Below are 20,959 nucleotides of genomic sequence, written 5' to 3' on the forward strand. Positions count from 1 at the left end.
GAAAAGGAGTCACGTACTTCATTGTTAGTAAACATACACGGAGATATGTTGTAAGCAAAGATGCCAAAATAGTCACTTTACATCTCACATTGGCCAGATGGCGGCTACTAAGCTCCATTAGTTGGTGGTGCTGAAGATTGTTGGGGCAGATTTGCAGTCTCCCCCTCGATGTCTATACACTTAACACCAGCACTTACTGATGAAGTTGAAGCAGATCTTCCATCATTTTGCTTCTCACCCTCATCCTCGTCTACATCATCAAGCACAGAACCATTACGCCGGAGTTCTTTTACTGTCAGATATTCGTCATAGTGTGCTTTTCTGTGCTCCTTAAAACTCAAACTCCTACCCATTTCAGAATCTAACACAGCAAGCAATAAGACATGTCAGGCATACCTTACAAACAGAGTCACAAAGTGCAAAACAGTTGAAATAACAAAGCAAATGAGAGAAAAGGAAAAGGTGGTCTCCCTTTGAAAGCCAATACAAATTGTCATTTAAAAATTTCAAACAAACAAATATTTTTGAAGAAAACTTTAGGAAAAATAGCTTTATTATTCACTGTTGAAAACATTCATAAGTGTTCAACACTAAATGTCTACCAGACAAATAATAAATAAACAATATAGGAACCAAATTAAGTTTTCCAGCCATATATAACTTCACCCCTAATGCAACTGATATTAGCTGACAGCCAATTTTTACATTCATTGAACATGGAATTTACTTCTGTAATCAAACTAAAACACAATACAGCAGCTAAATGTAATGATATCTCATTTGGATGTGGTTATCTTCACTTAATTTATTTCAGAGATTAATCTTATAAATGAAACCATGAAAAAAAACAAAGAAGTCAGTTGCAGCAATTACCTAATGCAATCAAAATCAATGTTCAATATGCTAAAGAACAAGGCTAACTTAAAATGCAACAGTAAATGTGGAAAAACCTTCTTCATCTTGTTCCATAGGATCTGCCTCATCCTCTGATGATGACCAGCCGGATGGGCCACTGGTTTGTTTACTAGAAGAAGCAACATCATTCAAAGCAGTCCGTAATTCTTCAGCATCCATTGCATCAGTAACAGAGTCAATACATTCATTAAAGCTGCCCCGAATAGGCGACAGAGAACCTATAGTAATCAACAAAATTCAGATAATTGATGAGAAATACTACTCAGTTTTCATAACAACATTCAATAAATTGGGCCTAACAATGGAATAACCAGCTATCTATATCAAACCACCAAGACAAAAAATTAAGTGAAAGGTATTACCCAGTAACAAGTACGATAACAATTGATTTTTGTACCAAATTTTGGAAGTAATAAATGAAACAAAACCCGACAACTCCCTTCTCAACCAATACACATTTTAGCAAGTAATAAGTAGACAAACAAATTTCTCTTTTAATAGTTACAAACACATACAATTAGATTGGCTTCTGCAAAATAAAAATTAAAAAATAATATAAAATAGAAACAGAATTATCATACCATCATCATTAATCCTGGGGTGATATGGTGTCTTGGGTTCAGTAATTTTCTGCCTTACGGGTTTATTTGCTTCAATTTCCCCCAGATTATCCTCATCCCATCTCACACGACCACCCCTGTTACCCCAATAAACTTCAGATATTAAATCACATGAAGTCGTGCAACAGTTTGCAAGATTAGTTCACTTAAGAAGCATTAAAAAAGAAAAGCGTGAGACATACAAAGAGATAACAAAGGAACCTTCAGTAAGATCCTACAGTATCTAAAAATTATAACTGTTATTTGTAAACTTCTGAATTTTTCCTCGTAAGATAAAATTTTACAATCAGACCTTACAGTCTAATGCCGGTGCTTTATAAGTTACAAGATAAATGTACCTGTCAAAACGGAAAAGAGAAGAGGGTCCCACAAACATTTGGATTGGTTCATGCAAAATATTTTTCTAGAACAGAGAGACTGAAATTGCGTGATCTTATTTAAAAAAGATACAAAAGTACCTTCAAAATGTTATATAACTTTTTTTCTCATGTGAAACATTGAAATTATGTTAAACAAAAAAAGAGATACTGCAAGTTAATCAGAGGTCTATGAGAACATAAACAAATGTCTCAGTGAAGGGAGACAAAGACTATACAGGTCATTCAACCATAAATCTGCACCACACTCCAGCCCAAATAACTTAAAAAATTACAACCCTGAAAAAACTAGCCAAGACTCACCCAATTCAAGTTGATGAAGAAGAAATTAGTAAATCATTAAACCATTTGATTTTTCAGCAACACTGAACAATTTCTAAAGACAGCAAGGTTCGCTTCATCAATCTACTTAAAATGTCTAAAATCAACTAGCTGTGCTAATTCTTAGTCCACCCAGTTTCTTCCAGAACATAATTCTAACATCTATTCTTCACAATCTTAGATAGGACCAGATGTTCAACTAAGCTACTGATAGCCATAAAATAACATACATGTAAAAATTTGTAGCTACGGTTGATAACTGATTAACTGGTAGTTCTTGAAAGTAACATATTGCATTACTATATTAACTCTAGATAGTAAGATACTAAAATAAGTAATTAATGAAAACTAGAAATGAAGAACAGAGAACAAAATAAATAAATAAATAAAAATAAAAAATTGATAGAATTTTCTGCAGATTACTTCATTCCGCAAAACTGGTTATCTCCTTGAAGACCAACAGCACACCAGGAAGTCACTCAATTAACCTGGTATCAAGGAAACATCAAAAGAAACCACTTCTTAATTTTTTTATGCCAAAAAAGAGAGGAACCTGATGCCATGTGATAATACATATGATAAATAGCAGGATAACAAATTCAACATGAGCTATAATCAGGGCAGTCTTCACTGTGTATTCGGAGATGAGAGAGGTAAAAGGGAAATCAAAGTGTGTTTTAAGAATTGGAATATAGTGAATGCCAAATTAGACAACAATGAAGCATCATAGAGGAGTCATCTACAGTTTTATAATAAAAAAAAGGAAACAACCATAAAGGAGTAAATAAATATAAGTCATCCTGTAATAAAGATAAGGGTGAAAATCGCTCTTTCGAAAAAAATAAGGTGGACAAGAGTACCGTAATTTTCAAGGCAGTAGTTACCAGCAGGTCTGACTACCATTGTTAAGTCATTAAGCTCTCACCACTCAATCACCAAGCCTTAGACATACATAACTTAATGACCACCAATATTTGAGAATTAGGGCTCCTTTGTATGCTCTAAACAAAGATATTCAATGGGACAACTACATAATGCATGCATTTCCCCAAACATCAGTTAAAGGTAATTACAGAGATGCGACAAGAAGATAAAATTTAGATATTAATTGTCAAAGTAGAGTTACAGCTACTTAAATAATCCCTACACATATAACGCAAAGTTGTATCTGGATACCTGAATACATATATAAATTTCAATTTCTAAACGTTTAAAAAAAAAAAAAACCCAAACTCAAATATATGTATTATATGTTTATAACAAAAAAGAACAAATACTACTCAACAAACAAACTAACTCAAAAATAAACACAAGCATCGCGAATTAAATCCCTCGAGCCACAGCCAAGCCTACACAGAATACTACGATTACAGTCAAAAGTTTTTTGAAGAACAAATGACTAAAGCCATGGCGCAATATCCAGCCCTAAAATTTTTCAAGAAAATATAACGAAAATTCAATCAAATGCCACCCATATAAGACCAATAGCAACATAAATCTGAGACCAAAGAACAAAAATCACAAAAACCGTTATTCTATAACTGAACGACGAATTTCAACAAAAATAAGATAAAACTATCAAATGACAAACAGACCAATAGTTGCTGAGAACATGCAAAAAAGTAAGGGGAAAAAAACTAGAAAAAGTTGGATCGAAGGATTAAAAAGTTAATTAAAAGGAAATTAAAAAAAAATTGACCTCTCAATCGCTCGTCTTGCCTGCGAATTCTTCCAAATGTTTTGTTCGCTTGTCTCCTTGTTTTTGCTTCCCGACTATTTTTTATATTTCCAAACCATGCCCCTATCAGATACAGATGGGATAACCGCTCATTTATTTGACTTTTCTTTTCAGGTTTCAGCTTTTTTACCAGCTATTGTAATAATTTAATAACTGTAATATTTGAGACATATAAACTTTAGATTTTAATTTTATAAGCATAATATTATTTATATGTACAAGATATAATTGTAATATTCTTGTTACCAATACGTATCATTTCTCAAGCTAGAGTGCATTGTTTATTTGAAATTTAAATTGTTACTTTTTCTTTTATATACTATATTAAATTCAAATATGGGCTTCTTCTAAGTAGCATAAATTAAAATACATAAATATATTATGTTATTTATATTCTATGCTAATAACTGTATGCATTATTGCATTACCCTTAATTTTCAATTATTATATAATTAATAATTTCAAAATATTATTTATATCGAACAGATAATGATTAAAATTATACGCTTGATGTACAGTAGAGACATGGGTTCCACGAAGTGGTAATATGGTTGGCAAGTACGGGAATATGAGATACAAGGACATAAACATTGAATCCAGGGACAAAATGGGCATTCAGAACTCAAGTCTACAGAAACTCGGGTAGAAGAAGAGAACACCAATGACCTAACAAAAATAAATTATAAACTAATTAAAAATTAGAAGAAGAAAAAAAAAAAAAAAAAAAAAACCGACGCTTCGATTAGTTATTAGGAGCTCTCCTTTAAAAATTACAAGAAACAAGAAGAGGGCTGGCGAGAGGCGAGAGCTCTCTTCATTCTGTCAACAGTACGTATCTCTTTTCATATTGCTGTCAATTCAAGCTATCGTTAATACCATTAAAATTTTTTACACTTGGATCCAAAATTTGGCCTCAGTTCGTAACAACTATTCATGATCTGGATTTTTTATTTTAGTTTTCATTGCTGAAAGTGTTACTGGTTTGGTTTTAAAATTTCAATTTTTGAATATTCTGTGAAGTGTTTTCAGATGCGATCTCATTTAATTGAATGGAATTTTTATTGTTAATTGTTAGATCTAATTTATTTATTCTTTTGATCTTGCTTTGGTTATCGTTGTGAAGAAACTTTCAATTATCTAATTGTGGTTTGTATGTATATGTGTATGTGTATGATAATTTTTTAATTGGATTTGGATGTTTCATGCTGGGTAATTCGATTTGGATGGTTTTTAATTGGATTTTTTTGCATTACTTCTACTGATTTAATTTGAAAAACTGAATTTTTTATGTTCGGTAGCTTTTAAGTTAGAGTGAACATCCAGATCAATTGGACCTTATTCAATCTTGTAGAGATGTTATAATCATATTTTAATATAAAGACATTCAGTGAAATAGAAACACTAGATTGAGCTTACATGAAATTTTATTTCCTTTACCCTGGATTTTTGCCATTTGTATGTTTTGTTAGAGTTGTAATTTTGTTCATTTCTTGTATTTTTTTTTTTTTTTCAGGACGTTCAGTGATGTGCATGAGCGAGTTAAGTGTTATGAAGTCCTGTTCTTCTTATCTTGAAGATTAGAGAGAATAAATCATAGATTTAGGTTAAACAAGTCAGAGATGTTCTCACTTTTCTATGGATTTTGGAAGTATATGTTCAGTAAGACAGAGTTTCATGTACTCATTCTTGGAATCGACAAGGCTGGGAAAACGGTAAGGGTTTAGGTTACTTCTTTTTTTTAATTATTAAATTCTTATGTGGTTTTTGCACCTCTCGTCGCCTGAACTCCATAGACAGTTAATGACTATTCTCTTCTTTATCTGTGGCCAATGCTGGATGTAGGTGCCAAATTTTTTCTTATAATCTAGTTTCTATGTATTTGTAGACTTTGTTGGAGAAGTTGAAGTCTCAATACTCAAACGTGGAAGGGCTTCCACCCGATCGAATTGTTCCAACCGTGGGACTCAATATTGGACGTATTGAAGTGTCAAATTCAAAGCTCGTGTTCTGGGATCTGGGTGGTCAGGTATGTGAAATATACGTGTAACAATTCATCAACTTATTAATTTACTTTTGCCATAATACACTAAAAGAAGTTTCTTGTGCAGTTCTCTCACGCCTTAGTGGTTAGGCTATCTAGCATATTAGTCTGATCATAACTAAAACTAGTTGTATTATTCTGTAATATTTTAACTTTTGTAAAAATTCTGGCTGAAACATAGCTTTTATGTTTATTGTTCACTACAAGTAATTTAAGTGTTTCTACAAGTAATTTAAGTTTTTGTGATAATGTTATGAAAATTATTTAAGTGGCTAAAAAACAGCTAAAAGAATGGTCATTTATTATTAACTACTAGTCTAAACAAAAACTACCACTAATAATAATGGTTATTAGTTATTCCCAAGTGATTGGTGTTATATTATCTGTACTATTACAGTATTTGTTGCTAGAACCATGGGTTTTCAGGATGTTCACAACTGTTCTTGGAAATGGTACTTTTAGGTTTTTTTTTTAAGGCTTTTAAGCTAGGATCCTCTGAAATCAGCAGCTGTCTTCTGGCCAGTTGTGCGTCAATTTTTGTTTTATGAAAATATAACATTGGAATTTAGAAACCTGAAATATTGGTTTGGATTAGGTAGAATGTTTTCTTCCTCTGTAGAGGCTAATTGCTTATGTTTTTCAATGTTTGTCTTGTGTGATGGGCTAGATCAGGTATCAGCAACATCTAAGTAGTTATGTTCTTAATGTGTATTTTTTGTGAATGTGATCCATGACACTGTAATATCCCCTGCAAAATTTAAGTTTGGTTGTTGATGTAAGAATTTTTTCTTTTTTCAGCCTGGTCTTCGCTCAATTTGGGAGAAATATTATGAAGAGGCACATGCTGTGGTATATGTAATCGATGCTGCTTGCACTTCACGATTTGAAGACTCAAAATCTGCACTAGGTAAGTGGATAAATAACTGTTTAATTGTATGGAATTGCAATGTTGTAATTCTAGCTAGGAAATTTGGAATTTGCAAGATCATGATGCACTGGTATCTAAAATTTGTTTATCAGAAAAAGTTCTTCGGCATGAAGACTTACAAGGAGCGCCTCTTTTGATATTAGCAAACAAGCAGGTAAGATTAATTATTGATTCTTTCTTTCTTCTTGTTCCAATTCATTTTCTTTTTTCCTTTTATGCTCTTGATTCTACTGTGTTGTCACTTCATTGTTTTCTTTTAATTGGCAGGATCTTCCTGATGCTGTATCAGCTGAGGAACTTGCTCGATATCTAGATCTTAAGAAGTTAGATGAAAGGGTTTACATGTTTGAAGCTGTGTCAGGTTATGATGGGTAAGTTAGATGATTCATGAACATTCCACTTTTATGCCCCACTAGTTTCCATATATGCCGAGGTATTACCAAAGAAATTATATATAGATTCTGATAATCCAAATTGTAATAAGGTGGTAGTTTCAATAGTTGAATCATCTATGTTCTAGTTTAACTATCTTTTCAGCAGGACATCACCTGATTTTGAAATTTTGATTGCAGCATGGGGATCAAAGAAAGTTTAGAGTGGCTGATAGAGGTAATGGAAAGGAGCAAGAGAACTGAAATGTTGAGAGCTCGCGCAGGTGCAGCCCCTGCTTCTGCTTAGAAGAAACTATTCTTAATCATGCCTATTTTCCTCTGATTTTTGTAGGTCTGTAAATAAATCAGGGTTGACATTAATTTCTTTATGTTTAAAAGTTGATTCCATCCACTGGTGGTTTTTGATTGTTTCAGCTGGTTTGAAATTCAAATAGTGTTTGTACTATTGTTAACACTCCTCGAAGAAGGAAATAGAAGGGAACTGCTTCCACCGTCCTGCTCAAGCTACTAAGAAATATTTGTTAGTTTGCGGTTGCTACTCATTAAATTAGGCTTCCAAATCTAATATTACATGCACTGAAATATAGCCTCTGAGGAATTCCTCAAACTATGATAAACATAGGAGTGCTATAAAATAACATTCAAATAAGCTAAACAATAAAAATTTGAAATCACTAGTTTTAAATCCTTGCATTTGCAGATGCAAATTGATCTCTCACTAGGTTTGTACAGAAGAACTTGCGGCGGCGGCACTAGCTCTATCCTTCACTACTGGCTGTGGTTCTGGATCAAAACAACAAAATTAAGACGGGATTAGGGGTTGAAATATCAAAACTTTAGTGTTAATCTAATTTCACTTAACAAGGTCTGCCTAAATGTGGATTTAAATAAATGGATCATAAATCAAATGAATTTCAAGCATACAGAAGTCTATACAGAAAGTAGAGAAAAAAAAAAAAGTCAGAAAGAGTTATATGAGCAGCATTATAAAATGAATTGATTTCTCCTTGAGCAGGGCGAAAAGCACGACAGATTCATCAATAGACTTAATCCAACCCAACCCATACATATACCATCTCTGCCAGATGCTAAACAGTAATAAAATTAATTGAGTAACGTTAGGTTTACAACCCAATCTCATAATCTCCGACGTGACAACTTGCAACTGGTTAGCTTGCAAATGAATCATGTCTACCCATTTGTGAGCTGTCACGTTAGAGGTTGTGAGATTGGATTCTGAATTTAACATTACTTAAATTAATTAAATTACCTCTCCACATATGGTAACAAGATCAGCCATTCAAATAACAGAACGCTAAAACTTGGAACAAAACCTATTATATACACACTCGAATTGAATGAGATGGAAACTGTTTTTCATGATAATATCAAAACATTACCCCGCGCGCACACACAGAAAGTCATAAGAAAGGGGGAAGAGAATACTGTAAACAAACAAGAGATTTGGAGAAGATTCTACTTCCTCAAAGTAAACACAATGCAGCCTACAAGAATGTGTATTAGAGCCCCAGCAATCCAGAAAAGATGAATATGATTATAAGGGTGCCTCTATAAGCTCTGTTTATCCCTGAAACAGATGTTCTCATAATCACATACATAAAGGAAACCTGCAATGGTTGATTATGGATGCAATCTTTTCACCTCCCCCAATTTTCATCTTCAATAATTCACAACCTCACATGGCATGAACATTCAACTGTAATCATTTCACATAAAGACTTTACCTTATCATGAACCTTATTTTTCGATGAACCCAGAAAATTAATAAACAAGCACTAGCCCATTCTTTTATGCTACCAATATAAACTGGACATTGTATACTCTACATGTCCTATTCTAAAGCAAAATCCATAAACGTCTCGACATTTATTATGGCAATCTTGTCACGTTTTAAGGCCAATGTTAGCGGAACTGAATTTAGATAGATATAATTCAAGTTAAAGAAGGTACAGCTTACTGGATATTAGGGCCTTCGGTCTGGTTTTGAACAAAATTCGATGCCGAATGATTCCAACAACCTCTAATTCAGTTCCAGGAGATTGATTGTCACTGCTTTGGTCAATGTCCATACACTTCACTTTTTTTAACACCAACATTGGCTTCTTCAAGGCCACTTTTGACCCTGTTAGTTCGTGGTATCCAATTGTAAAAGTATAATTCTCCTAAACAAACAAAAGAAGAAGAAAACCCAGAAACAAATGTCTTAGAATCGTTGTTCATACCTTGCATTTATGACCAAAAAAATCAATCCATTACAATCTCAAACCTGAGAAGAAGGTCGACAGAGTTGACCAATTTCGAGGTTTTGAAGACGATCCTGAAAGGAGGGTTGGACTTCAACCACGCCTTGTACTTCAATAATCGCCCATTCTGGACAGCTTCCTTCTCCACAGCTACACTTGATTTGAATCTGCATTTTCTTGTTTTCTCGGCAAATGGATCAACTTTCTCCTTTTATTCTTGAGAAAAACTCAACAGCGAAAACAAAATCGAAAACTAGAGAAGGGTAAACTAAAACAAATCGATTGAGATTGTTTTTAAGATTAAAGGAATTTTGAGACAAAGTTACCTGACTAAGAGGAGATGTTGATTTGTGAAATTTGGCGGCAAAGTTTATGGCTTTGGCGCCTTTGCTGTTGTTGGTCTTTCTAATGGAGTTAGATTATTTATTTACATACTTATTTTTAATTTTCTGTATTAGGATAATTATCACCCACCAATATTAACATACTAAATCACCCTGGATAGTAGAGGGTCGTTTGGTTCTTTATTTCCTGCCCTATTTCCAAAATAACTGTTTATTTTAATATTTAGGAAATACTATTATATTATATTTAATTATTTGTAGACCCCTTAAGTTTATTAATTTAATTAAACACTTTTAGAAAAAAAGTTTAAAAATTAACAAAAACACCCCCACCCACCCATAGTTGCCAAATTCTGACAACCATCTTTGGTGGTGGCCGGAGTCTGTCACAACGGCATAAAAACGATTGAAACTAGTCGACAATTAGCCGATCTGGCCTTTTGCGGCCATCGACGGCCATATCTGACATTTTCCGACCATATTTGTGGTGGATCTGGGCGAAAAAGGTCAGATCGACGAGCAATCGATCAAATTCGACTGGTCTTTGTAGTAACACCGGATTCCAATGGTGGTGACCGGAATCTGGCACTGTGGGTAGGTGGGAGTGTTTTTGTCATTTTACAAAATTTTTATATATTCGGGTGTTTAGTTAAATTAGCAAACCTAATGGGTTTTTTTGTTAATTTTTAAATTTTACCTCGTAATAATCCCCAACCAACTATCCAATACTATTCAAAATCTCATTCAAAAAAAACAAACCAAATGAACCCGAGTAATTGAATAAAGACTTTGGAGTTACTTAAGAGGTTTGAATTAATTTACCTTAGTTGTCATATAGGTGATCACTGAAGGTTTACTTGATCGTTCATTTCAAAACCTTGAGCATAATTAAAATACACGCAAACTGGTCGAACACTCTGAGCACCAAAAGAAAAAAAAAAAAAAAAAAAAAAAATATATATATATATATATATATATTTTAACATACTAATCATACTTCATATTCTTAATATGACATTTATATTCAATTATTTTTATTTATTTAAATCCTATTCCTATCTATCTCACAGCCATAATGCTATATATAACAAATTTATTGTATTAATGTCATCATCGACGAATCTATGATTTGTGTTTTCTAACAAAAACCAACGACACAGCCAAACCCAATAATTTAGTAAATAGGAGCAGAATAAAATTTCTAAAGCACAAGTTTAGATAGTGAGCACCAGCACTACCAGCCTCAAACTATCTGATTGATTACAAATTGGACTGCCAAGCTACAACTACTGAGCTCACTACGGAAGCTCATTCTGAAAAGTGCCATAGTCCAATATGAAAATTTTTGATACACAACCGTAGTGGGAAACAGCACGAAAGGTTAGAAGCACTGTTCTGTTCTACAGAAGCCTTATACCTATACAATTGAAGTTAGTACCAGAAGATGGCCTATCAGTGGCATTCATTACAACGCTTTTCGCCATGTTGGCGAAGACCTTTTTCACCTGAGCTTTGTATCCTTACGTTTCCATTACGACCTTGTTCTCTTGACACCTGCTTCTCTAGGACGTCGTATTGCTGGCATAAGAACTCGGTTTGGCAGAAGTTATTGCTTGCTTGGGTTTGTGATGTGTTATGTTGCTGCTGGAAGTAGTCCTGAATATCCAGATCACACCCAACTGGGTTTGAACTGGTAAGGGTTTTTATTGCAAATTCAATGCATGGGTCTCTCCAGATATCTGCAAAAGGCAAATCAAGGGGAAGTCCTGGATTCTCATCAGTTTCATAGCTGCTTTTAACCTTTACTGCTTGTTCTTTTGGAATAGCGACGTTGTTCTGCTTCTCGACTCCTTCAGACTCTGTCTTTATCTTTCCAGAATGCTCTTCTGAAGTACTAAAGCCCTCAAATATGCTATTGTTTGATCCCAGTGACACTTCAGTGGTGTTCGAAGTGTCAAAAGTTGCTCCTGTGAGAGTTTTAATTGCAAAAGCAATGCAAGGGTCTGATAATAATTCCCCAAAAGGAAGGTCAAGAAGGGGACCTGGCTTCACATCAGCCTTACTGTCAGTTTCGGCTTTATCTTGGTTCGTCCCAAAAGGAAGGTCAAGAAGGGGGCCTGGCTTCACATCAGCCTTACTGTCAGTTTCAGCTTTATCTTGGTTCGTCTGAGGCAAAACAACATCGCATCCTAGCTTCTTGTCACTGTTATAGTCTGTTTCTGTCTTCTCAGCATGTTCATTTGAATCCTGAGTCAGATGCCAGCTCTTACCTGATTTGAGTGAATCGTCTGAGCTTTTAGTAGTATCAGAGGCATGATTTGATTCAGGCTCGTCCTTGAGTTCATTAGGTTGTTGGGATACCTGAGGAGCCAAACCCTCAACTGTAGACGCTACCATCTCATCTGACTGTTTATCTACAGCTCGACGGCCTCTGGTTATAGGTTTTAGTTCTGGTGTTGGATCAAGTGCAACTCCAGCAAGTCGTTTTGATGCCCGACGCGGCAAGTTAAGCACTTTTTTTTTCCTGGATCCGCACTTTCCAGGTCCAGTGTTCTTACTTTCATCCCCTGTGTCCCCACCTTCAGATGACTTCCTATCTGGGAGTACCCCAACTGCAGGGGTGGAAAGAGATGCACTTTTATCAGAATCCTTCTCCCCATCCATTTTATTGGAATCCTTAGCTTCTGGAACGTTAGAACTGCTCAATACAATTCCCGCCCCATCTGCAGTATCCAGTAAATTCACATCAAACACAAAATCTCATTTTGGTCCAGAATTTGGAAAACCAACGGAATTAAAATTTTGTATCCTAATATTAGTAGTTTCTGTATATTAACCAAAGTTATTCTCTTTTCTTTTATTTATTTATTTGTTATTATTATTTATTACTAATATTCATTATAACCTAACACTCCAAACATCTTTAGCTATCTAGAGTTTTTTTCTTCATTTTTTGGTTTCACTCGACAGTTACTGAAAAGAAAAAACAATATAAGATCACCTAGATAGCGGAAGTGGGAAGGCGAAGAGTTTTTCTCCTTACAAGAAAATCTTGAGATAGGAGACAAAAGCATTGAGAAACAAGAAATTAGCAAACTTGAGTTTGAAACTAGGGCCCATGCTGAATCCTATAATCTTTTGGGAAGCAAGAATCAGGGAGTGTTTGGACATACAGAAAAATTGAATGGCCTTGTTTCCTTTTCAATTTTCTATCCTTTATAAGTTCCATAAATGTTAATTGGTAATTAGTAGTGTCACATGTCATATTCCTATAATAGCAAAATATTTCCAAAGTCCTCACTCCTTTCTCAACAACAAATGGGAAAGTAGAAGAGATAAATGGATTATACAATAAATGACTGTTTAAAGCTGAGATGAAAATTAAGGACTTTACTCTGATTAGAAGCACGTTCAGTGAGGCATATGCGTTCTCCGGTACTGTCTGAATTGAGTGCATCTTCATTCTCAGTCTGTTCTCCTGTACCGGCTGAATTGAGTGCATCTTCATTCTCTGCTATGTCACTCGCCTTTGTGCTCCAATCTACAACCGGTGTTTTTGTTCCAGGGGTTTCTAACTTCTGTTTCTTGGCCACAGCAGGAGACGTTGTGCTCTGATCTACAACCGGTGTTTCTGCTCCAGGGACTTCTAACTTCTGTTTCTTGGCCACGGTAGGTGACTAATATAAGACACGAAGAAAAATTACAAAAAATGAAAAGACAACGATCGATAATTTTTAACCAAACAATTATTTCTCCTAGTATCACATAGAACAAGGGGAATTATCTCAAAGCAGTAAGTAATGTAAGCTGACACAAGTACCAATGTTCTGAATGATCAAGCCATTTACATGTTAGTTCAAACCCTATATATATATTATATGTATTAAGCATAGCCTATCAACTTAGGAGGTAGAAAATGAATAAGCTACACTTTCTTAAGAATTTACTTATTTGAGTGCGGACAAACTTAAGGGCCAAAAGACACAAAGCATCTAATGACGAAGCTCAAAGTCTATCATAATTTAATAGTTCAAACTTGTACGATTTAGCAACCACCAAAAAAAAAAAAAAAAAAAAAAAGAAACCTTCGAACTTGTATGAAATCAATGTCTAACAGTCATTATGGTCACACAGATACTAGGTGCCATAAATGCATCTAAAGTTGGTAGTTTCATCAACATTGTTGAAAATCAGCCATGTATTCTATTAAAACATCATAAAAGGTTCAATTCGCATCTTATTCATGCAGTTGTAAGAATTACATTTAGCTGCATATAGTAAAACAATCTTCTCAAGCCCGAGACATATTGTCAGTTTTACAACTTGCACAACTTAAATGAAGCATTCTGGATTAAATACCCATATAAGCATTCATGATCAAGTAAAATAAAGCCCGAAGTTAAAATCACTTTCAACCTTGTAGAGGGGAGATCCAGGTGCTCTTAGAAATCCTTCAAAATAGTAAACATCGGAGCTGCTAACCAAATAGGCCACTCCTTTAACAAATTATAACTTAGTAGCAATCCAAAATCTCTCTAATAACAAACACAAAACCTCCCAATCCTCAAAAATAAATAAATAAATAAATAAATGTTGGTCCTAAAGGATGCAAATAGAGTCCAATTAGATTTGAGCACTCACAGTTTGGGAATATTAGTAGTGACATTATTAGGCACATTGCAGAAGCTGCATGGTTGTGGTTGAAGATGAGATTGCTTGGGAGCTATGGTAGCTATTAAAATAGACTAGAATATGGCAAATAGAAAATCTTAAAAAAGATCTTGAGAGAATACAAGGCTCCTTTCTTAGTTTGAGCGTTTCAATTCTTAGTATCCCAGTATGTTGCAAATGAAGACACAGTCTTTTAATAGTCGTACAAAGATGGTTTATACAATAAGAATTTTAATCATGTCTAGGTGAGCAACAAGAGCGACTGCATCATTACAGTCAACTCCAAATTGTTGTGCATATCCTTTTGCGATTAGCAGTGCCTTGGACTTTTGCATTGAGCGGTCAGAGTTGAAGTTATTCTTAAAGACATATTTGAATCTATTGAGCTCTTTATATTTTGGATAATCCACCAACTATGAGGTATCATTTTTTCTCAATCATTTTAGTCTCTTCTTGCATAGCCTTTATTCATACCTCTTGCTTTGAAGTTGTTTTATGACTTTTAGGTCCTAAGATTTTGAAGCCTTCTCATATATATCAATTACAGATCACACTTTCCTTCAGTGTCTCAAAAAGGAGACCTCCCGTTGAGATGCATCTTCCTGTCGAGAAGTAAGAGTGTCATATGGAGTCCTTGGATCAAGTTTTGATTCTTCAACTACCTCTTGATCTTGATTTGGAATTGTTGCTTTTGTTGGACACCTATTTAGCAAGTAGATTACAATGTAGAATGCTTCTACCCAAAACGTCTTTGCCATACCCTTTTCTTTTAGCACTGTCCTTGTAATCTCCTTCACTATTTTATTCTTTCTTTCTGATTTACTTTTTCTTCCGAAGCATACCCAACTATTAGCTGCTGTTCAACTCCATCTTCAAAATTTTCAAATTGTGTAGAGTTGTATTTTTTCCATTACCACTACATAAAATTATAACACATGATACAGATCCTAAGTTGCCTAAGTTATCAAATCTACAATTTGCATGGCAAATGTTGCTTCACAACACAATCACGCTTCCAGCTACATTTTAACTAAACAAGTGCAACCAACACTTCAGCCAATAAGGAGCAAATATTGAGTTAGGTGTACACCCTTTTTATAGCTCAAATAGCTATGTAAATGCCAGGTGGTTCAGCCAATGAAACACCTTTGGCCAACTCAGTCAACCAATCAAAATTGAAATGTCACGCAAACTGAATTTTAAAAACATTTTTTTTTAAAGTATATTGTATAAATCGCCTTTGTACAATTATAAATAGGCTTTACACCATACAAAGACATAAGCAATTAAGAAGCTCTGACTACAGTGAAGAAGTAAATTAGCTCCTTGTATTTTTTCAAAACATTAGTAAAATTTTCTGTCTTCTATATTCTAGTCTACTTGAAATTCTATACAACAAAAAATTTAGTTCAAATGAACACGGCGATGTTAATTGGTGCTACATGTGTAAAAGAGAAGGACAGACTGTAGATCATAGGCTCTAGCATTACTCAAAGGCTAGAGAGTCTCAGTATTTAATTCTATCTCATTTTGGGTTATGTTGAGTGATGCCACACAAAGGTTGTATTTGGATGGTGTATAACGAGAACAAGATGGCATTTGACCTTTTGTGAAGGTGGAGATATCCTTAAGGTGCTTTTAATACTGCTCTTGGGGACATTTTTCGCAAGGCTTTTGTTACCATCTACATTTTCAAATTCTTTTTTCTTTAAGGAATTTATTGATGTTCTACATTTACAAGAAGTATTAATTCTCTTTATTATTAGGTGCTTGTCTTCTATGATGCTAGTGTATTAAGGGCTCCACTTTCACCTCTTATGGTGTTCATTAATTTACATTTTTTTTTTCTAATAACCTATTAATAAAAAAGGAAAGACATAAGAGATAAGAGCAGTTAATGAATAGATTTTGATGAATTATGACAAGAAACAACAGAGACTCGGGAATCCAAAATTGATGCTCTGGCACATTTAATTACTTGAAGAAACAAAGATATCAAATTAGAGAATCCAATCATGAGCAGACTTACATCGCATTTATCATTTTCCAATTCCTCATCATGCCCGCCATCATTGCTGCCTTTGTCCTTCGGTTTGTAAGCCAACCTTCCTATCTTACCAGTTTCAAGATAGCGAGATGCATCCCTCATAGAGCGGAAAAAATATCCACTTACAGGATCAATGTAAACCTGCAGCAGTTAATTATCAACCAGCAAATACAAGAGTGGCTGAGCTGTCAGATCAACTCATTAACTCTAGAAACAGCCAAGCAAAACTATAATGTTGAGAGGATTGACAACAAAGACAAAGTATGAACTACAGATAGAAAAAGGACCAAGAGACTGAAACTACTAGAAAGCACAACAAATCAAAAAATGCTAAAAGTGCAAAGTGGCGGTTGATTACCGGATCTTTTCTGACTTTATTTGCTGTCTTCGTTACCCTAATTTCCTTAATCCATCCTGGAGGTAGCCCTTCTGCTTCAACCTTCTCAATATAGACCTAGATTGCTCAAATAATCAAAACTTTCTCCTTGAAAGAGAAAAAGGATAAGAAAGATAAAAATGAAAGCATAATGGGCAGATCATGTAAAGACACTTTTGTTTTCCAATTGCTTGCTAGGTACCTTTATCGATCTCTTCAGATCTAATATTAAGATAACAAAGCATCCATACCTTAGAATTGAATTTTAGTCCATTTGCGGGAGCAAAGTAATGCTGCAATGAGCCCCTCCCTCCACAATCAAAGGATTGAGCATAAAACTTAATAGATTTTAAAACTGTGGTCAAGAAAGCTATCCAAATAATGGCTTACATTAATCTCAAAAAGCTCCAAACTTCAATCTTTTAAGTAAAATGATCTAAATCTTGGTTCCCAAAAAGACTAAATAATATAAAATATTCTCCCCGTTCAAAAATGAATTTCAGTTTGAGATCAAGAGAAAGGGAAAACAAAAAAAACATTTGAAACTCTCCAAACATTTTCTCAGAACCCCCCTCCTCAAAACCCCTCAAGGCAGCATTTGGGAAGAAAACATGTTCTTTTATTAGAACTATTACCGAAAAATAAAAACTTTCCTTCCATGCATCTTATAGATCAACAGTACTGGTTTTGGAAATTACTCTGCTAATCTAGAGGATTACAATCACCACAAACAGCACCCAACTGATTTAATTTATCAGCAACGCTAAGACAGTCTTAATCTCCAATATTTCAACAATCAAAATATCGAAAAACAGCCTTGATAATTACATGCAAACCATATTTTTCTCACACTGTAACCATGCTCTAATTGTACAGAGTAGTTTATTCAAATTAACATACATGAATAAACTGTTTCCAAAAACAAAAACAAAAATAAAATAAAATTCAATTTACTACCAAATCTTGTTACAACTGCAACTACAACACACCGGAAAATCCAAGTTAAAAAGTCAATTCCAACAGTAAAAAAACAAGTAAAATGAAAACGTTCACAAAGATCTCACCTTTCTAAAGCTGTAACCTTACGATAACCCAACAATAACAGAAGTACAAACCATAAAAATAAAAAAATAAAAAAAGCTAAAAACTTACAGTTCCAGCAGTAAAATTAAACACAACCCATCAAAAGAAATTAAGTAAAAATCTCTGTAACATTCATGAAGCTACAGCTAGCTTTTTCATAAAAAAAAAAAATTAACAAAGAACAAAATAACCAATACCTGTAAAAATTACCAAACAAATTAAATTACCTTATCTTTTCTACCATTCTTTCTGACTCTCATCTCCACCCTCCACCCATCAGGTAAAACCTCATTTTCCATGTCTCCCATTCACGTAAATCTCAAGCTCTCCGTTAACAACAAGATTTTCCCAGAAATTTTTTTTAAAAAAAGATTAACAAAGAAAAAACTGTTTCTTTCCCCTGTGAAGAGTCAAGGCCTTGAAGATGGAGTGTTCGGACAAAACAAAAGTGGGGTTCTCTTCAGAAACCACGTGTTGCCAAATTTCCTCAGTTGCTATTGGTGCCATCAAAACGTGCACCGTTGTTATTTGTTATAAATGTACCCACTGCGGTCCTCCTTTTCACAGTTCTTCAATTTTGCTATTAAAACTTGTATCTTCTGGACAAAAAAGTCCATTCCTATCATCTTAATTCCTCATTTACCCTAATGCCCAATGCTTTAATTGAAGTTTGTGGATAACGGGACCACACTAGATTAATTTCGCTTGTTTAAAATATTCAGTTCTCTCTCGAGTTTATGGAGATTCCACTGTTGCTGCAACGAGTCAAGAGATAACTATGAAGTAAAGATATGCTGAAGGAAGGTGCAGGGAAGTAAGTGTACAGTGCCCACTACTAGTGGCTGACGGCTTTGACCATTTTTATCGGTCTAGAACGTCACTCATATTTAAAATTTTAAAATTAAATTTTTGCTGACATGTAAATATGCTTCACTGGGAGTTCGTACTGTAGAAGATTTTTTTCTGGCATGATGCTTGCGGACCGTTCATGCTTAGATTCTGCTCTGAGCATCACGCCATGGATTCGAATGGGCCTCCGGGCCAACTGGGATTAATTGGGACCAACTTAACGAGATGGCCCAATTGGGGTGAATCACTGTGTATTTGGGTCTACTTTTAAAATAAAAAATAAAAAAGGACTCTCCTAACTTTCACAATCCACAGTCATTCTTTGTCACGTGGGTCGTCTGAGTCTCACGTGCCTCTTTAGTAGATTTCCGTTTACTGTTTGTGGGGTTATATTTTTGGGGATTTAAGACCTTTTCAATGTTATGGTATCGTCTTCTTTTAGTTTATATTAAGCGTGCACCAATTTATGAAGGTAGTTGATATGTGCCACTTTACCTACACCAGACCAGTCCACGAAGTGTAGTGGCAAGATAGAAGACTTGGTCTAATTTGTTTATTAGTCATTGTTTGTTGAGTCTATTACGTGGGTGCTATTCTTTAGCATTTGGTTGTTTGTTGAGTCCTTTACGTGGGTGCTATTCTTTAGCATTGTTGTTATTTTCCCTACTAGTTGTATGGCTATATATAGCCTGAATGAGTCAATAAAGATATGCAGTTTATTCTCAAATAGTCTCTTCCTTCTTCTATTCCTTTCTTATTCTAAATTCCTTCGTATCAATGGTATCAGAGCGAGGTTTCGACCATGGACACTCGTGGCAAAACGAATGCAGAATTCCGCAACGAAGTCAACGAAACATTAGCACGACATGAATCAAGGTTCGATCAAGTGAACGCTGCCTTACAAGCGGTGTTAACTGAGCTTCAAGCTCTTCGAACCTCACGTACCTCAAACACTAGCTCTTCCGAAACCAACTCATTAGCACATGAAGAATCTTCACATCCACATACTTCTCGTCCTAATCCCATCAATCACCACCATCACCAACACCTTAAATTGTCCTTTCCTAAGTTTAATGGAGATGACCCCACATGCTGGATTTACAAGGCAGAACAATACTTTGATTTCAAAAATGTGGGACCAAATCAACAAGTTCAGCTGCCCTCCTTCCATTTAGAAGGCATCGCTCTACAATGGCACAGATGGTTGACGAAATTTCGTGGACCACTCACATGGGATGAATTTACCACGACTGTACAACTTCGATTTGGTCTAATCAACTATAAGGACCCGTCGGAAGCTCTGACTCGCCTCAAACAAACCATACCTGTGGCCGCTTATCAAGAAGCTTTTGAAAAACTCTCCTACCGAGTTGACGGCCTACCCGAAAATTTTCTAATTGGTTGTTTATTACAGGACTTCGAGATGAATTCGCATCGACGTAAAAATCAAACAACCCAGAACCTTGGCAGATACGATAGGAGTGGCTTGACTAATTGAGGAACGAAACCATTTGCAAAGGAAACAAGTCCAGCAAATTCCTTCCCAACCAGCCTTAGTGACACCAAGAGCAACACCCAACCCAGCAGCTGGTATACTAGGACCTCCACCAACCCAGCGCATAAACCAAAGTTCCAATACTCAACCAGCAACCTTCCGCCGAATCACCAATCAAGAGGCACGAGAACGTTGAGAGAAAGGGTTATGCTATTATTGTGACAAGAAGTTCGTTCCAGGCCATCGTTGCGAACAACTGCAATTGTTTATGATCGAGGATTCACCCCATATGAGCATCAAGGATGTTAAGGGCGATCAACTAGAACTTGAACCTCATGAAGCTCTACCTGAAATTTCTTTTCATGCAATTGCAGGTACCAAACACCCACAAACCATACGTGTCCTTGGCAAGTTGAAAAACAAGCATGTAATGGTGCTAATTGACAGTGGCAGCACTCACAACTTCATTGATCAGGCTATTGTCTCTAAGTTCGGGTT

The 20,959-nt window shown here is 35.1% G+C and overlaps 4 protein-coding genes across 6 annotated transcripts; 1 reads left to right on the forward strand and 3 right to left on the reverse strand.

Annotated features, from left to right (window-relative positions):
- Positions 1 to 20: 20 nt before the first annotated feature.
- Positions 21 to 4,073, reverse strand: LOC116128021 (protein phosphatase inhibitor 2-like). 2 transcript variants are annotated; one of them, XM_031413693.1, is made up of 6 exons: positions 3,933 to 4,005; positions 3,605 to 3,658; positions 2,657 to 2,721; positions 1,497 to 1,612; positions 951 to 1,133; positions 21 to 361 (listed from the first exon to the last, which is right to left on the reverse strand). In XM_031413693.1, the coding sequence occupies exons 3-6, from the start codon at positions 2,659 to 2,661 to the stop codon at positions 108 to 110; spliced, it is 558 nt and encodes a 185-aa protein (XP_031269553.1). In that variant the 5' UTR covers positions 2,662 to 2,721; positions 3,605 to 3,658; positions 3,933 to 4,005; the 3' UTR covers positions 21 to 107. The 2 variants fall into 2 exon arrangements, with proteins under 2 accessions (XP_031269553.1, XP_031269552.1); XM_031413692.1 differs by lacking the exon at positions 3,605 to 3,658 and having other exon boundaries at positions 3,933 to 4,073.
- Positions 4,074 to 4,647: 574 nt separating this feature from the next.
- Positions 4,648 to 7,864, forward strand: LOC116127846 (ADP-ribosylation factor-related protein 1). Its single transcript, XM_031413505.1, has 7 exons — positions 4,648 to 4,799; positions 5,485 to 5,683; positions 5,857 to 5,997; positions 6,811 to 6,919; positions 7,033 to 7,094; positions 7,208 to 7,311; positions 7,513 to 7,864. The coding sequence occupies exons 2-7, from the start codon at positions 5,591 to 5,593 to the stop codon at positions 7,616 to 7,618; spliced, it is 615 nt and encodes a 204-aa protein (XP_031269365.1). The 5' UTR covers positions 4,648 to 4,799; positions 5,485 to 5,590; the 3' UTR covers positions 7,619 to 7,864.
- A 15-nt stretch (positions 7,865 to 7,879) lies between these two features.
- LOC116127847 (chromosome transmission fidelity protein 8 homolog) lies at positions 7,880 to 9,996 on the reverse strand. Its single transcript, XM_031413506.1, has 4 exons — positions 9,923 to 9,996; positions 9,620 to 9,772; positions 9,311 to 9,515; positions 7,880 to 8,115 (listed from the first exon to the last, which is right to left on the reverse strand). The coding sequence occupies exons 2-4, from the start codon at positions 9,767 to 9,769 to the stop codon at positions 8,051 to 8,053; spliced, it is 420 nt and encodes a 139-aa protein (XP_031269366.1). The 5' UTR covers positions 9,770 to 9,772; positions 9,923 to 9,996; the 3' UTR covers positions 7,880 to 8,050.
- Positions 9,997 to 11,038: 1,042 nt separating this feature from the next.
- Positions 11,039 to 18,618, reverse strand: LOC116127845 (methyl-CpG-binding domain-containing protein 13). Of its 2 annotated transcripts, none has more exons than XM_031413504.1 (5): positions 18,345 to 18,618; positions 17,017 to 17,112; positions 16,641 to 16,799; positions 13,335 to 13,617; positions 11,039 to 12,552 (listed from the first exon to the last, which is right to left on the reverse strand). In XM_031413504.1, the coding sequence occupies exons 1-5, from the start codon at positions 18,423 to 18,425 to the stop codon at positions 11,393 to 11,395; spliced, it is 1,779 nt and encodes a 592-aa protein (XP_031269364.1). In that variant the 5' UTR covers positions 18,426 to 18,618; the 3' UTR covers positions 11,039 to 11,392. The 2 variants fall into 2 exon arrangements, with proteins under 2 accessions (XP_031269364.1, XP_031269363.1); XM_031413503.1 differs by having other exon boundaries at positions 11,039 to 12,663.
- Positions 18,619 to 20,959: the final 2,341 nt, after the last annotated feature.

This window comes from Pistacia vera, unplaced genomic scaffold, assembly GCF_008641045.1.
Source record: "Pistacia vera cultivar Batoury unplaced genomic scaffold, PisVer_v2 Contig196, whole genome shotgun sequence".
NCBI lineage: Eukaryota > Viridiplantae > Streptophyta > Magnoliopsida > Sapindales > Anacardiaceae > Pistacia > Pistacia vera.

Bases quoted from the DNA above. Each gene is read 5' to 3' on its own strand.
- LOC116128021 (XM_031413692.1), bottom strand. The intron at 1,134-1,496 runs GTATGATAATTC...TGATTACTATAG, and splicing joins CCCCAGGATTAATGATGATG to GTTCTCTGTCGCCTATTCGG. The intron at 362-950 runs GTTTTTCCACAT...TTGCTGTGTTAG, and splicing joins TATGGAACAAGATGAAGAAG to ATTCTGAAATGGGTAGGAGT.
- LOC116127846 (XM_031413505.1), top strand. From the start codon at position 5,591: ATGTTCTCACTTTTCTATGGATTTTGGAAGTATATGTTCAGTAAGACA. The intron at 5,998-6,810 runs GTATGTGAAATA...TTCTTTTTTCAG, and splicing joins TCTGGGATCTGGGTGGTCAG to CCTGGTCTTCGCTCAATTTG. The intron at 7,312-7,512 runs GTAAGTTAGATG...TTTTGATTGCAG, and splicing joins GCTGTGTCAGGTTATGATGG to CATGGGGATCAAAGAAAGTT.
- LOC116127847 (XM_031413506.1), bottom strand. From the start codon at position 9,769: ATGCAGATTCAAATCAAGTGTAGCTGTGGAGAAGGAAGCTGTCCAGAA. The intron at 9,516-9,619 runs GTTTGAGATTGT...TTGTTTGTTTAG, and splicing joins TCTGTCGACCTTCTTCTCAG to GAGAATTATACTTTTACAAT. The intron at 8,116-9,310 runs GTAAGCTGTACC...GTTTTGATCCAG, and splicing joins ACCGAAGGCCCTAATATCCA to AACCACAGCCAGTAGTGAAG.
- LOC116127845 (XM_031413503.1), bottom strand. From the start codon at position 18,425: ATGGGAGACATGGAAAATGAGGTTTTACCTGATGGGTGGAGGGTGGAG. The intron at 16,800-17,016 runs GTAATCAACCGC...TAACTGCTGCAG, and splicing joins ATAAAGTCAGAAAAGATCCG to GTTTACATTGATCCTGTAAG. The intron at 12,664-13,334 runs GTAAAGTCCTTA...TGGATACTGCAG, and splicing joins TGAACGTGCTTCTAATCAGA to ATGGGGCGGGAATTGTATTG.